We start from the raw sequence: 14,938 nt of genomic DNA, 5'->3' as shown, positions 1-14,938 counted from the left end.
TTGGGCTTAATACTTGTAAAACATGTTTTTGGCTGTTTATGTTGATTTATGTGCCTTAAAATACATAACATCTTGGTATCAAATTGTTTGTCCTGTTGTTTTATAGTTAATTTCTGATAAATATGAACTACTTGCAACTATTGACTGATATAACAACTTCCTATTGATCTGATATAAGAATTGACCAGTCGCCAACTCCGCCCACATTTTGTCGATCAGCCAATCAGATATCGATTTTTCACACACCCCTCAGCAACGCTTATCTGGCCGCCATTTTGTCCGACAAACAAAGCGTGTTGTACATATGGAATGAACGTAATTTTTAAGAGTTTACACAGATTTTATATCAAATGCATGATCATTACTGTTCGATCATTATTCAAAATTGTAGGTGCTATACATACTTTATAAAAGGTTATTATTTTATCTTTTTTTCTTGAACATATGAACGAGTAATGAGAAAACAAACACAATAAATAGTTTAACCACACCAGGTGTGTGTTCTATAAAACGTGTTATACCGTTTGATGCACAATATTTTTAAGCAGTTTGGGCAACATAATAATTGCCACACGTGCTTATTAATCTCAGCGTAATTGTCGATGATTAATAAATAACAGTTTGTTGCGTGGATCTCAGAATGAAGGAACATTAAGGCATTGTTAGGTACTGTACACAAGAAAAGAAAACTATTTAATTACTTAAATGATTTCCAATTATATATTTATTTTCTGTGGATCATAAACAAGGGAAATCATTATAAATTGTTAACTTAAATATTGTTTTAACTAAAGTAAAAACAACAAAAAGGTGATTTCAACGCGGCTTAGCCAGCTTAAAGCGACTTCAAGTGTAAAATGTACGGCTTATATTACAACAACAACATTTCTTATACAACATACATTGTCACTGGAGAAATGTGAAAATTGCAATTAACATATAAGGGCCATCTTGTTATAAATAAGCAAATGCATAATATGCTAAATGTATTCAATTCGAATGTTCGTGAACAGCACCGTAATACCAACATTTCATTTTTTGATAGTGAAATGTAACAGGTTCGCATTAAACATAAATGTAATAAAATGCATATTAGACTATCTGTTAATGAAACCACGAAATCAGGCCTGTATTAAATTATGGTTACAATAAAAATTTAATTTATATCTAAATAAAAAAAATCGGTGTCTTTTTAAAAATAACACAATAAAACAAAGATCTAAACATTTTTAATAAACAAAAAACCCATCATGATATGGATTTGTCATTTGAATTTAATAAAAATATTTTCAAAATTATATATGAATAGCCACCGCGTTCACTGTCAGACGGTTGAATACAAGTTCAAAATCAATATGAAATAAATGCTCATTTTTACGACGGATTTTTCATCACCTCCCTATATAATATGTATAAGAAACGTTTCTGATAGTCAGTCTGCCGTTAACTCATTTATTTTGATTACGCCATTTCTCTCTAAAGTTTTTATGATTGTATTAACGTTTTACAAAGCAGTTTAGTTTAGTGTGCGGCTTTAATAATTTATTTTATAGAAAAGAGCATAATACATCATTACAGATATAGAATTTCCCTCACGTAATCCGCTATAATTGCGATCTGCTTGTCGGAGTTTTCTAATCACTAGACCACGTGACTATGTGGGCGGAGCGATCGATAATTCAGGGACTGGTCAATTATACTAGGCAGCATTATATCAGGCAGATATCAATTCAGCGGTATGATATAAAGAGAATAATAGGTTGGCGACGTGTATGGAGAATGGTTATCTGGCAAGTCAGAGGAAGTTCGGCTCACCCGATAAGATCCTCCGACGAGCCAGATAACCATTCTCCATCCACGTCACCAACCTATTATTCTATTTATCCTGTCACATTTACAACATTCATTGAAATGTTTCTAAAATATCTAGTTTTCGATTATTTTGTGTTTAAATATTAAATATGGGAAAAAAAAACCTCGAACAAAAACATTGTGATGTCACGTCATGCAAAACGCTTAGACTAGCTTTTATCTTGTTAAACAACACAGAAATCGAGTCAACCTTATTAATTTAATACACAAAGACTTAATTATGCTGTTAAAACAATAATATTTAAACAAACAGTACTTTAAATTTATTTTGTATTTTTTTAATGGAAATAAAGTATATTTTATTAAAAGGAAATAGTACAGGCATGCGCATGCGCGGAGAGCAACTGACAGATATTCGACATCACGTGGTCATCTAGCCTATCTAGCCTGTCATCTTTTGGGATATTAGGTTACCTGGTTATCGGGCTGATTTAAAGGCATGTGACAGGATAAAAAATTTAATTTACTGGCCACTTAACTACAAGTACTAAACCTGATATAATTACTCACCACATAAAAGGCATTCTCTTCTTAGTAAAATTCCAGTAAAAGTGTTAAGTACCATCCTGCATTCATCACAGGCTAATCTGAGAGGACACATTTCGCACACGAATTAAGCCCAGTTTTCCCAGACTGCAGCCACTCTATTTCTATCTTTATTACACATGAAAACAGCTAGGGCCTTACCAGCAGTCTGTATCTGCCTGGGAAGAGAGGTGGTGAGTTTGAGCATGTTGTCCTCCAGTAGCTCCGTTAGCCTGTGCTGCTGGTCTGTGACCGACTGGCTGGTGGAGAAGAGCTCTAGCGCGTGCCTGCTGCCCTCGGCAACCTTGGAATAGTCGTCACTGATCAGGGACACCAGGATCTCCAGGAAGTGGGGCACACATGCCTTCATGGAACTGGAGAGAGACGGAGGGGTCAATTTTGTTTTTACCTATTTTTGAAAGCTTTATTGAAGCAAAAGTGTAAGGCTATATTTAAGCCCTCTTAACCCCCGGGTAAAACCAGTAATTCATGTCTATTGGGGAGAGCTAAAGAACGCTCCAACAGTGGGGATCAAACCTCTTGACCTCTGGAGAGGTCAGTGATTAACTAATGTAACTTTTTGGTGGTACTGTAAATGCCAAACTACTGTATCAAATAGGGGCCAAGAACTTATTTATTGTGTTGTATCAGAATTCTGAGCTTTACAGCTGTTTAAGCATGTCACTTTATCGCTTATTGTTCGTGGCGAACACATAGTAACAAACAAAGTTCACGTCATAATGACGTGACTCGCATTAACTACATTTTGCTACATGCCAATAGGGCAAGTCTGTCCCTTTCTTTTAATGTTAATTTATTCGTATAACAACGTGTAATGAAATACTCAACAACAACGCCATATGTGAATTCCAGTCCAATTTAATATCTAATATAATTCATATTCTTAAATATACAAGTACAGTCTGACAACTTCATGATTGGATCTTTCTTGATCTGTTCACCTCAAAATCTAAGTGCAGAGTCCTCTATTCTGACAAAACATCTACATTTTGTTTACAGGTTAATTTGCATAAAACTCAATTATAACTTCGATTGGTCATTAGTGTGCGTTTCTTCACGTGCTTATTGTTGATTGGTTGAATTGCTAAATGTACTGGAGAACCCAATTTATTCATGTATTTACCACTTGTCGAATAATCCCACTAGACATCTAGTTTGATTATTTGTGGTGATATAAAGTTTTAATGTATTCTTATCGTTGAATAAGATTACGTTTCCCGGTGCAATACTTTGTATGACTGATGCAACTTTGTATGATTGATGCAAATAAGGCATTACTATAACCCTTTCATCTGGCATAATTCAATGGCTATGTGAGGTAATAGAAGTCCTATGTCAATATGGTTGACCATTTCGTCAATTGAATGCCTTGTTAAATACACAGTCTCTATCTTTGACATAGTCTACTCCACCATGAATGCAATGATATGTCTTGTTTCTACTTGCTAGTAATAAACCTTCAATTATTTTGAATCAGTTTCTACTTGCTAGAAATAAATCTTCAAATATTCTGAACATTTATTATCATGATATCAGATGTATCATTAATTATAACAGTTATTTTATTTATAAATATTGATGGAAATAAACTTTTAACATTTTCTTACATTATTAAAACATCTATTTAATTTCTGAAATACAATTATGATAACTAATTTTTTTTTTTAATTCTTATCAAATTATTAATATTATCTGTAATTAAATTTCTATCATATTGTTATATTATATAACATAATATTTATGTTATATGAATAAACAATAACTGGGCTGTAACTTTACAAGCACAAAGTATTGTCCCAGATTAGCTTGTGCTGACTGCACAGGCTTATTTAGGATGACACTTTACGACTCAAGAGCTGAGCCTTTGTTTGCTGCCCTCTGTGACCTTGGGGTACTCATTACTGATTAGGGAAACCAGGATCTCCAGGAAGTTGGGCACACAAGCCTTCATGGAACTGGAGAGAGGCATGGGGAGGAAGGGTCAGTTTAGTTTAAAACTATTTATCTTAAGCTCAATTGAATCAAAAGCCTCAGACTTATTGATAGACTCGCTTGTCCATTTCCTGGATAGAACCAGTAATTAATGTCTGATGGGGTGATTTATAGAATGCTACAATAGTGATGATTGAATCTTTACCTCTAGAGGGGTTAGTGGTAAAGTACTGAACCTTTGAGGAGGTCCATGCCAAACTACTGTATCTAATAGGGGCTTAGTCCTCAACAAATGCATTGTAACAGGGTTCACCGTCTAACAACTGTTAAGGCGTATAGTTTCAATCCCTGATTAGCCTATGCGTATGGGGACAACACTTTAACCCTTTCCCACTTACAAGCAAAGTGAAAATGGCTCTGTGCAAACAGAATAAAAACCAGAACAGCCTGCAATCAACTCGCAGTCCGTTCAGGTTTTATGCTGTTTGCTGCTCATCAGTATCTAAGGTTTGGAGATGAAGTCTTAAAAACTTAAATCTAGTAAGAAAGGTCTTAAATTAAATATATCTTTCTAAGGGACTATAAATGCTTGAAAATACGTATCTAAGTGGTTAAGGGTTAACCACATGCATCTAGCCCATTTACCCACAACGCGATTCAAGAGCTCAGCCCTTTCCTGCTGCTCTGGGCAACCTTTAGGTACTTGTCACTTATCCAGGAGACAAGGATCTCCAGGAACTTTAACAGTTAACCCATTTATGCCTAGCGTCTAGAAAAAAGGCCTTGGCAAACAGCGTATACCCAGATGAGACGGTGCATGATGTGGCATCTCATCTGGGTCTGCGCTGTTTGCTTAAAGAATTTCTGTAAGAAATATTTTTAATATAGAAATAAATATACTAGAAATCCCTAATTTTGGAAATAAATTGATTCAATTTAGAAGGGTGGGGAGTCCACTAAGCATAAATGGGTTAAGGGTTCTGGTGAATCCCAAACTATGGTATCTGAGTGTGTAACCTTTGACCACTTAGATACGTATTTTGACGCATGTGTAGTCCTTTACAAAGTAATGATAAATGCTGTTGTTCTATCTTCTAAGGGTTTAGTTCGTAACTACTGTATCTGATTTGGTTTAAGTGCTAAACTAGTGTGATTAATGGGGCTAAGTTCTTAAATAATGTATCTCTTTGGGTTTATTTGCTATACTACTGTATCTAATTGGGGTTAAAAGCTTCACAAATTATCTATTTAAGGTAAGGTTAAGTACTTAACTCCTGTTTCTTATTGGGGTTAAATATTTTATTTTATTGGGATTAACTGATGAACTACCGCATCGAATTGCGGTAAGGGCTAAAGTACTATATCTAACTAGGGTAAGGGGATAAAAGCTTTATTCCTATTTCTTATTGGTTTCAAGTGATTAAGAATTCCACAGATTAGTACATTCAGGGTGTTTGGTTTTAGTAATCAACAGAGCCAGCTTTTGTAAATTGGAGCAAACAGAGCTTAACCCTTTCCCCCATAAAAAGCAAAAAGAAAATGGCTTTTTTGCAACCAGCATAAAACCAGAACAGCCTGCGAGTTACTCGCAGTCTGTTCAGGTTTTACGCAGTTTGCTGCTCATCAGTATATTAGGTGTGCAAATTAAGCCTTTAAAACTTAAAATTTAGTAAGTAAGGTATTTAATTGAATGCAACTTTCTAAAGGACTACAAATGTATCAAAATACATATCTAAGTCGTAAATGCGTGTGCGCAAAGAAACGTTCTAGATAAGCCTGTGCAAGAAACGTTCAAGATAAGCCTGTGCAGGCTGCTCAGGCTAATCAGAGAAAACTCTTTCCATACTTATTGTACTTTTGTTTTAAGGAAATCTCCTCTTAAAAAAATCCTTCAAGGCAAAAATGTTGTCCCAGATAACCACACACACAACACTTAAAGCACATGCATTAAGCCCTGTTTTTCCAGTACGAGGATTATCTGTAGCAAATTGCAACTAAGGCCATCAACAGTAGACAAACCCTGCAGTCTGTGTACCTACAAGAGAGAGGCACCAACAGTAGACAAACCTTGCAGTCTGTGTACCTACAAGAGTGAGGCACCAACAGTAGAAAAACCCTGCAGTCTGTGTACCTACAAGAGTGAGGCATCAACAGTAGACAAACCCTGCAGTCTGTGTACCTACAAGAGTGAGGCCATCAACAGTAGACAAACCCTGCAGTCTGTGTACCTACAAGAGTGAGGCACCAACAGTAGACAAACCCTGCAGTCTGTGTACCTACAAGAGTGAGGCACCAACAGTAGATAAACCCTGCAGTCAGTGTACCTACAAGAGTGAGGCACCAACAGTAGACAAACCCTGCAGTCTGTGTACCTACAAGAGTGAGGCATCAACAGTAGACAAACCCTGCAGGCTGTGTACCTACAAGAGTGAGGCACTAACAGTAGACAAACCCTGCAGTCTGTGTACCTTCAAGAGTGAGGCATCAACAGTAGACAAACTATGCAGGCTGTGTACCTACAAGAGTGAGGCACCAACAGTAGACAAACCCTGCAGTCTGTGTACCTACAAGAGTGAGGCACCAACAGTAGACAAACCCTGCAGTCTGTGTACCTACAAGAGTGAGGCACCAACAGTAGAAACCCATTGTCGTGTGTACCTACCTATTTACTTTAGCTCGATTGCATAGAAAGTCTAAGGCTTATTTGAAACTCTCTCAAGTCCATTGCCTGGGACTAAACCAGTACTGTGCCTTGAGTCCATTGCCTGGGACTAAACCAGTACTTTGCGTCTATGGGAGAAATCTAAAGAAAGCTCCCACAGTGGGGATCAGACCCATGACCTCCCAATCACTAGGCGGACACCATATGCACTACATCACTGTGTCCTCTACCTACCTGTTACAGTGCAGCAGCAGGTGTTCAGCACACTCCACAAGGCCCAGCCGCACACGCCAGTTACAGTGACTCCTCACATTGGTCACCTGCTTCACCAGGATGCACAGATTGTCACTGGTCGAGGCCAGCCAGCCGTTGTCACGGGTTACCACCAGCCCAGCCAGGCGCTCATCTAGTTGCTCTGTACGCCGGGTAAGTCAAGAAATAAATTTTGAAAGTAATTTACAGTGAATTATTCACGGTTTTCATATTTCTATAAATTTTACTTTCATTTCCTTAATCAACCAAGACGTTCATTTAGATGCTCTGGATGTGGGAAAGTTATCCAATCGATGAGACGTGTCATGCAAATAAAGGTATAATGCCATTCATGCAGTTTGAGCAGTCTGGTCTAGAGCTATATTGTCCCCTATTGAGACCAAGACAGTTTAGCTCCTGGCAAGTTTGTGCATATAGAATAAGACCCATTTTTGCATGAGTAGCTCAGAATAATGTAACCATTTTTTAGTGATTTACTAACAGATTATGTATTTCTATACATGTCCCTATTATTGACATCCACACAAAGGCTTATGCATGTATAGCTTTCGGCAGTACTGTTAAAAGTTGAATACATGTATTTGCACTATTTATAAGTAAGATGCTATTTATACCAATCTGTTAAAGGGATCCTCAACTGTGATTGACGAAAAAAGAAAAGTTCTCAAATACTGTATTTTTTTATAATTATAAGTTTAAATTGATTAAAATATCACGACTGGTGTATTACACTACTTAAAAAAAGTTGTTAAGTCTTCATATTTTCAGTATATTAGGTAATAAATTTTACTGGGTACAGGTACCAGGTAAATACCAGTAAAAGGGACTGTCAACCACGACAAGAAAGAAAAGTTGTAATATACCAGATTCTTTTACATTTATTAGTTTATATTGATTCAAATATCACGACTTGTATATTACATTACTTGAAAAAAGTTGTCAAGTTTTCATATTTTCAGTATATTTGGTAAGAAATTTTACTGGGTATGTCTACCAGGTAACTACCAGTTCACTATCAATAACGCCAGTAGATTGATCATCATCGTCACGTGGTAAACCCATGAATGCAATTTGTGCATGCGTAGTAAATTGTATATATTTTATATATAAAATGATCAATCTACTTGCGTTATTTATAGTGTGTATCTCGTTATGTCATCTATTTTCGCGATACACTTCCGATTTCACATCGTAAAATTTTATCATCCAATATACTGAAAATATGAACTTTTTTTTAAGTAATGTAATACACTAGTCGTGATATTTTAATCAAGATAAACTAACAATTGTAAAAAAATACAGTATTTTAGAACTTTTCTTGTCTCGTCATTCGTGGTTGACAGTCCCTTTATCTATAAATAAGGCAAGTAGATTGATCATTATCGTCATGTGGTAAACCCAGAAATTCCAATTGTGCATGCATAGTGAATTGTAAATATAATATATATAAAATGATCAATCTACTTGCGTTTTTTATAGTGTGCATATTGTGTGTCCCCTATTTTCGCGATGTACTTACGATTTCACATCGCGAAATTTTATTACCAAATATACTGAAAATATGAACTTTTTTCAAGTGATGTAATATACCAGTCGTGTTATTTTAATCAATATAAACTATAAATTGTAAAAAAATACAGTATTTTAGAACTTTTCTTTTTTTGTCAATCGCGGTTGACATTCCCTTTAATTCTTAACATATTGTCCAATGGCAATATTCATTTTCATTCAAGATCATCTTGTGATTTTTAATTCAAGTTGAACACAGGCCAAAATTGTCATAAATATTTTTAATACTTTGTGAAATGTGCATTACTAGTGCTGCAACAATACGCCAAAACTGTTTTGCAATATATTGTCAGTTCAAAAACCCGTATTGCAATATATTGCAATATATTGCTAAATTGTACAGGAATAATAACTCGCCAGCTAATCACCAAAACCAACTTAATTACAAGAACTTAAACTTTGTATCGTTTGTTAAGGTTCTAGTTATATCCTATTGGCAATTCTAGCCTTTTTCACAAAATGCTTTATAAACACAATTAACTCTTTTTGTTTGGCTTTACAAAGCATTTTGTTATGAAAGATTAGAATTGTTATTTTGTCCATTGGATATTTAAATTAAACATTAATAAAAATATTGTGCAATTGTGTCAAACTCGGCGTTCGTTTCGTCTACCATTTTTAGACTTATAATAAAAGCCGACAAGAAGAAGAATAACCAGAAAGAGAATTCTGGATGTTTAAAAGCCGGTTGTTTAACTTATCAAAATGCTGTTACCTAAAGAAAAAAATTATCATTATTACTTCTGTTTATAATAACATCAATTTACATTTTTATTAAGTCATTACTACTGTTTTTTCGTAGTGCCATGATCTTCATTTTAAACTTAACAGTATGACTTGCAAAAGTAGATCTTGCGGACTCCCATGTAACATAGCTACTCCGTATAATAGACTTTTTAGAATGCTATTTTTACGTATCAATTAATTTTTATTAAAAATATTATTATTTTGGATGGCTTTTCTGGATGAAATGTGGAGGAATTTTTGTAGAATTTTCGTACCGGTATGATGAAAATCGTATTGCGATACAATATGCGGATTGCGTATTGTGATATATACCGATATATTGTTGCAGCACCATGCATTACAATATCAAATATTTATGAGCATTGATATGTTTGCAACATGCACTAAAATCTCTATTAAATGTTCTTGTTTTTTCCTGGAAATCCAATGATATAACTTCTTGTAGAGAATTACTTCTTTCCTTTATCTCCTATTTTTACTCTTAAAGATACTGAATCTGCAAAATCAAAGCCTTGTCTTGCAAATAAATGCACACTTTTCAAAAGATATACAGTACAGCCAAGGCGGAACAAACATATTTCGCGATCCGCGGCGGCAAGGCGAAACGAGTCGATGCCGCGTCAGCTTTTGAAGCCGCGTAAGTATGCGGCGGCAAGTCGAGTTTCGCCGCGAAGCTTTGCATCTGTCCGCCGCGGCATGCAGAGGCAAGCCTCGATCCGCGACATGACACCGAGTCGATGCGTACATGTATCATAAAATAAACAATCTTTTTTAAATGATTAGTTGTTAAAAAAAAAAAAAAGAACATTTATAATAATATGTCAAATCATAATATTTAATGTGCGCAGATTCAAAATAAAATAGATAACATAGTTTATAAAGAGGGTGCTGTTGTGTTTTTAGTGAGTGCATTCCCGTTTATAAACAAATTGTTGTAATCCTGAAAATTTAACAAAAATCAAAGTCATCAAAATAAAACACGATACTCAAGGGCATGTATTAATTCAATTTCAATAATAATTTATCTTTGTCATTTTAAGAATTGGCTTAAGTAGTTTAAGTTACTTTGTGTGCGTCTATTCACTGCACCGTTTCATTATTATTTTATATTGAAGTGATATTATGGGCATTTTTCACTGTTGAATTGAACTGAAAAGAATAAACAGGTCACACTAGTTAGTGAAAATGTGGTTACTGACAATTAGCTGCAACTCATCTTGCTATCGGCTGTTTATAAAATTAGATATTTGTTATGACTGGACATTCTTCTAAGCGGAAATGATCCGTAAAACAAAATAGTGTCTTTGTGTCGTTTGAACGAATCTGCACTAAAACTAAATTCACATCGTAAATCGAATACTTTCTGTCGTAAATTGGGAAAAACGTAAGTACGGTTGATATACAAATGAATTACTTTCTCTTTCCTGGATATTGTTTTAGTATGTTGATGCTGCATTCACAAATGTAAGTGTATCTTAAGTGAAAACAAAAACAATAAATAACGGTTGCGATAGACACCTATTAACTGTTAGATGACCAATGGAAAACTTTAAATGATCAACAAACATATTTGTTTTTGGTTTTATTTTTACGTCAACAGGTATTATCATATAAGCATATTTAGTGTGCCTGGCAAGTAAGTAAGTTTCCTGCCCGTAAATAATGTATTTCACACATTAACAAGGTCACGTAATTATGTACAATTGTTTTCCCTTTCATATCGAGACATCAAGGCGACCAGGCAGCTGTTTTCGCACCTACGAGTGGTCAAGGCTCCAGAAGATGGGTGGATTTATAATTGCATGTTGTTTTTGCTATTATATTTTAGCAGAGTCAATTAGCAGTTTGAAGGCACAGAACGTTTGCTTGAGGAAGGACTGGGCGAGCTGTCGTTTTTTAATATGTAAATCAACCCAGAACATGGAACTGTGTATTGTGTGACATTATTTAATATTAAATGTATTCGAATTGTGTTATTTGTCGAAAATTCAGACTTATCACAGATGTAAAATAATTGATAAAGCTCCTGAAACACAAACATAAAAAACGCTATTTCAATATAATTAAAGTATGTTGATAATGTGTTATGATTTATGCAATCAAAAACAATAGTTATTTGTAATAAAGATTTTTGCCATTTACTTCCGACTTACGTTGTCCTTGTAATACTGCTTGAATAAAACAGCCAAACACTGAAAGTGAAATAAAAATATGTTAATAACAAATTACTGGTAACGCTGCATCGTGTTTAGAAGCGGTTACCACACACGTTATAATTTACTTCAGACTTACGCTGTCCTTGTAAAACCGCTTGAATAAAACAGCCCTACACTGAAACGGAAATAAAAATATGTTACTACATGTACATGAACATTCAAACACATAAACGCTACATCGTGTGTATATAGAAGCGGTTACCATTATATTTTGCAAATATCTAATTAAAGGCTTCATTTAGAATAAATATCGATATATTTAAAGACGTGATATTATATAAATATTCTGTAAAGCATCATATAAAAATCATATCCACTTATTAAAGTAATATTACGGGCACATTTAACTGTTGAAAATTGAGCTGAAAAGAAGTAACAGGTCAAAATAGTTTGTTGAAATGTGGTTACTGACCAATTATCTGCAACACATCTTGCTAGCCTACCAGTTGTTTATACATTTTTTTTATTATAGTCGATATTTTACATGACTAAAACAAAACAAAATAGTGTCTTTGTGTCGTATGAACAAATCTGTACTAAACCTAGATTTACATCGTAAATCAAATAATTTTTGTCGTCAGTTGTCAAAGTACGGTTGATATTCAAATGCATTATTTTCCTCTTTTCGGGATATTGTTTTAGTATGTTGATGCTGCATTAACAAATATAAGTGTATATAAGTGAACACACAAACAATAAACAACGGTTACGATAGGCACCTATAAACTTTACGATGCCCATGATATCACTTTATAACATGAAACTAATAACTATGAAAGTGGCGTAAATCTAGGTTTCTATGCCTCACAAATGAACATGTAGATGTATATCTATTCACTTGATCCGCCGCGTACGTATGCGGCGGATTCACTCCACGAAAGTACGCGAGGTTGATACAGGCTCGGCGTCGTTGCGCGGAACGATGCCGAGTGCCGCGGCGATTCGCCGCCAGAACACATGATTCGGCTGCCGCATATAAATAATCTTGCCGTGGCGTAGCCGCGGATAATGTTTGTTCCGCCTTGGCTGTACTGTACATTAAAAAGATTTGCAAATAAATGCACACTTTTCAAAAGATATACATAAAAAAGATTTGCAAATAAATGCACACTTTTCAAAAGATATACATTAAAAAGATTTGCAATTAAATGCACACTTTTCAAAAGATATACATTAAAAAGATTTGCAAATAAATGCACACTTTTCAAAAGATATACATTAAAAAGATTTGCAAATAAATGCACACTTTTCAAAAGATATACATTAAAAAGATTTGCAAATAAATGCACACTTTTCAAAAGATATACATTAAAAAGATTTGCAAATAAATGCACACTTTTCAAAAGATATACATTAAAAAGATTTTCAAATAAATGCACACTTTTCAAAAGATATACATTAAAAAGATTTGCAAATAAATGCACACTTTTCAAAAGATATACATTTAAAAGATTTGCAAATAAATGCACACTTTTCAAAAGATATACATTAAATAAATGCACACTTTTCAAAAGATATACATTAAAAAGATTTGCAAATAAATGCACACTTTTCAAAAGATATACATTAAAAAGATTTGCTAATAAATGCACACTTTTCAAAAGATATACATTAAAAAGATTTGCTAATAAATGCACACTTTTCAAAAGATATACATTAAAAAGATTTGCTAATAAATGCACACTTTTCAAAAGATATACATTAAAAAGATTTGCAAATAAATGCACACTTTTCAAAAGATATACATTAAAAAGATTTGCAAATAAATGCACACTTTTCAAAAGATATACATTAAAATGATATTCTATAAAAGATTTAAAGTCATATTAATATAAGAATTAAGAGTGTTTTATTGTCAATAATCTGGCCTGTCAAAGCAACGGAATGAAATGTAAATAAAGAAAGCCAGAAAAGCAGCTTCTTCCATATTTTTTTTCCGTTTTTTTCACTTTTCAATGTTGCCAGTAGGGATTTATTCATAATTTGTTGATTGTGGAACAGTGCCTTATTGATTTTTTACATGAGAGATATCAACAAAAACAAACAGATTTACCACCTATTATGGGTGAGTGTTACTATGGTAGTAGCATAATCAATATTGAAGTGGTACACAGAAGGGGGCCATAGAAGTTCTTGTCTGCAATTCCCTGAATGTCTTCAAAAGTAAACATTTAGACAAGCCAGGACTACTGACGCTGTTGCTACAACTACTCACTCTGTTAATTCAACTTCCAACTATGTTACTACTCACTCTGTTGCTGTGACTTGCTGTTCTGCTTGTTTCTGTAGATCTCCAGCAGTCTGTCATCCATCACCAGGCTCACTATACGCATCCACACGTAGATGGCCTTCTGTCAACAACAAACAACACAAATATAATAGCAGTAGATGGCCTTCTGTCAACAACAAACAACACAAATATAATAGCAGTGTTCTGGGAACACTCAAACTGGGCTTATTGCATGTGCTTAAAGTTTCCACACTGGCTCATCAGGGGCAACAATTGCCGCTTTAATGGAATTGTTTTGTCTCAAGGAAGTTTCTTGTAATAAACCAAAATAAAGTCTAGTGGAAAGTGTTGTTCCTGATTTGAATTGGTGGAGAGGCTATCTGGGACGACACTTTATGCACATGCCTAAAGCCCAGTTTTCACAGAACAAGGTATATGTATATCAGTACCAGTCTCTCAACCTGTCAATTCTTTCGACATGTAGAAACATACTGTGAAAAACAAATACATTCTGCTTTTTTGCCCATAAATAGTTTTTCAGTTTTATACATTAATAATCGCTAGCCTTTAATATATAAAGATTGAAATTGGAAGCACCAAACATAAAGCGGATAAGGATATCGGGTAAGTAACACCTAATTGAAAACTGTACATTTTACAAGCACCACAATTTAATAGAGAAAGTACATGCAAAGATACCGCTTCTGCTCTAAAACCAGTTCTCTTCATGCACACTTACTGAAGTGACTGCATATCCCTGCTTGGTGTCCCCTGTGATGATCTTGCACAGTGTTACAGAGATTCCAGGCAGAAATGAGGCATACATGTTACCAATGTCGGCCTTCATGCATGCGCTCACTGCAATATGAAAACCAGGTTTAATTCATGTCC

At 34.6% G+C, this 14,938-nt stretch overlaps 1 protein-coding gene across 1 annotated transcript in view; it reads right to left on the bottom strand.

The window, feature by feature from the left end:
* LOC127881932 (TELO2-interacting protein 1 homolog) overlaps positions 1-14,938 on the bottom strand; it is a 68,425-nt gene that overhangs the window by 44,049 nt on the left and 9,438 nt on the right. Inside the window, exons 6-9 of the mRNA XM_052430159.1 lie at positions 14,787-14,905; positions 14,069-14,168; positions 7,247-7,427; positions 2,560-2,771 (exon numbers count right to left, since the gene is read on the bottom strand). Of these exons, the coding sequence (XP_052286119.1) occupies positions 2,560-2,771; positions 7,247-7,427; positions 14,069-14,168; positions 14,787-14,905 (612 nt within the window). The remainder of the gene's footprint in view (positions 1-2,559; positions 2,772-7,246; positions 7,428-14,068; positions 14,169-14,786; positions 14,906-14,938) is intronic.

The sequence above is a fragment of the Dreissena polymorpha genome, chromosome 5 (assembly GCF_020536995.1).
Source record: "Dreissena polymorpha isolate Duluth1 chromosome 5, UMN_Dpol_1.0, whole genome shotgun sequence".
Classification (NCBI taxonomy): Eukaryota; Metazoa; Mollusca; class Bivalvia; order Myida; family Dreissenidae; genus Dreissena; species Dreissena polymorpha.
This window is presented reverse-complemented; position numbering and strand designations above follow the sequence as displayed.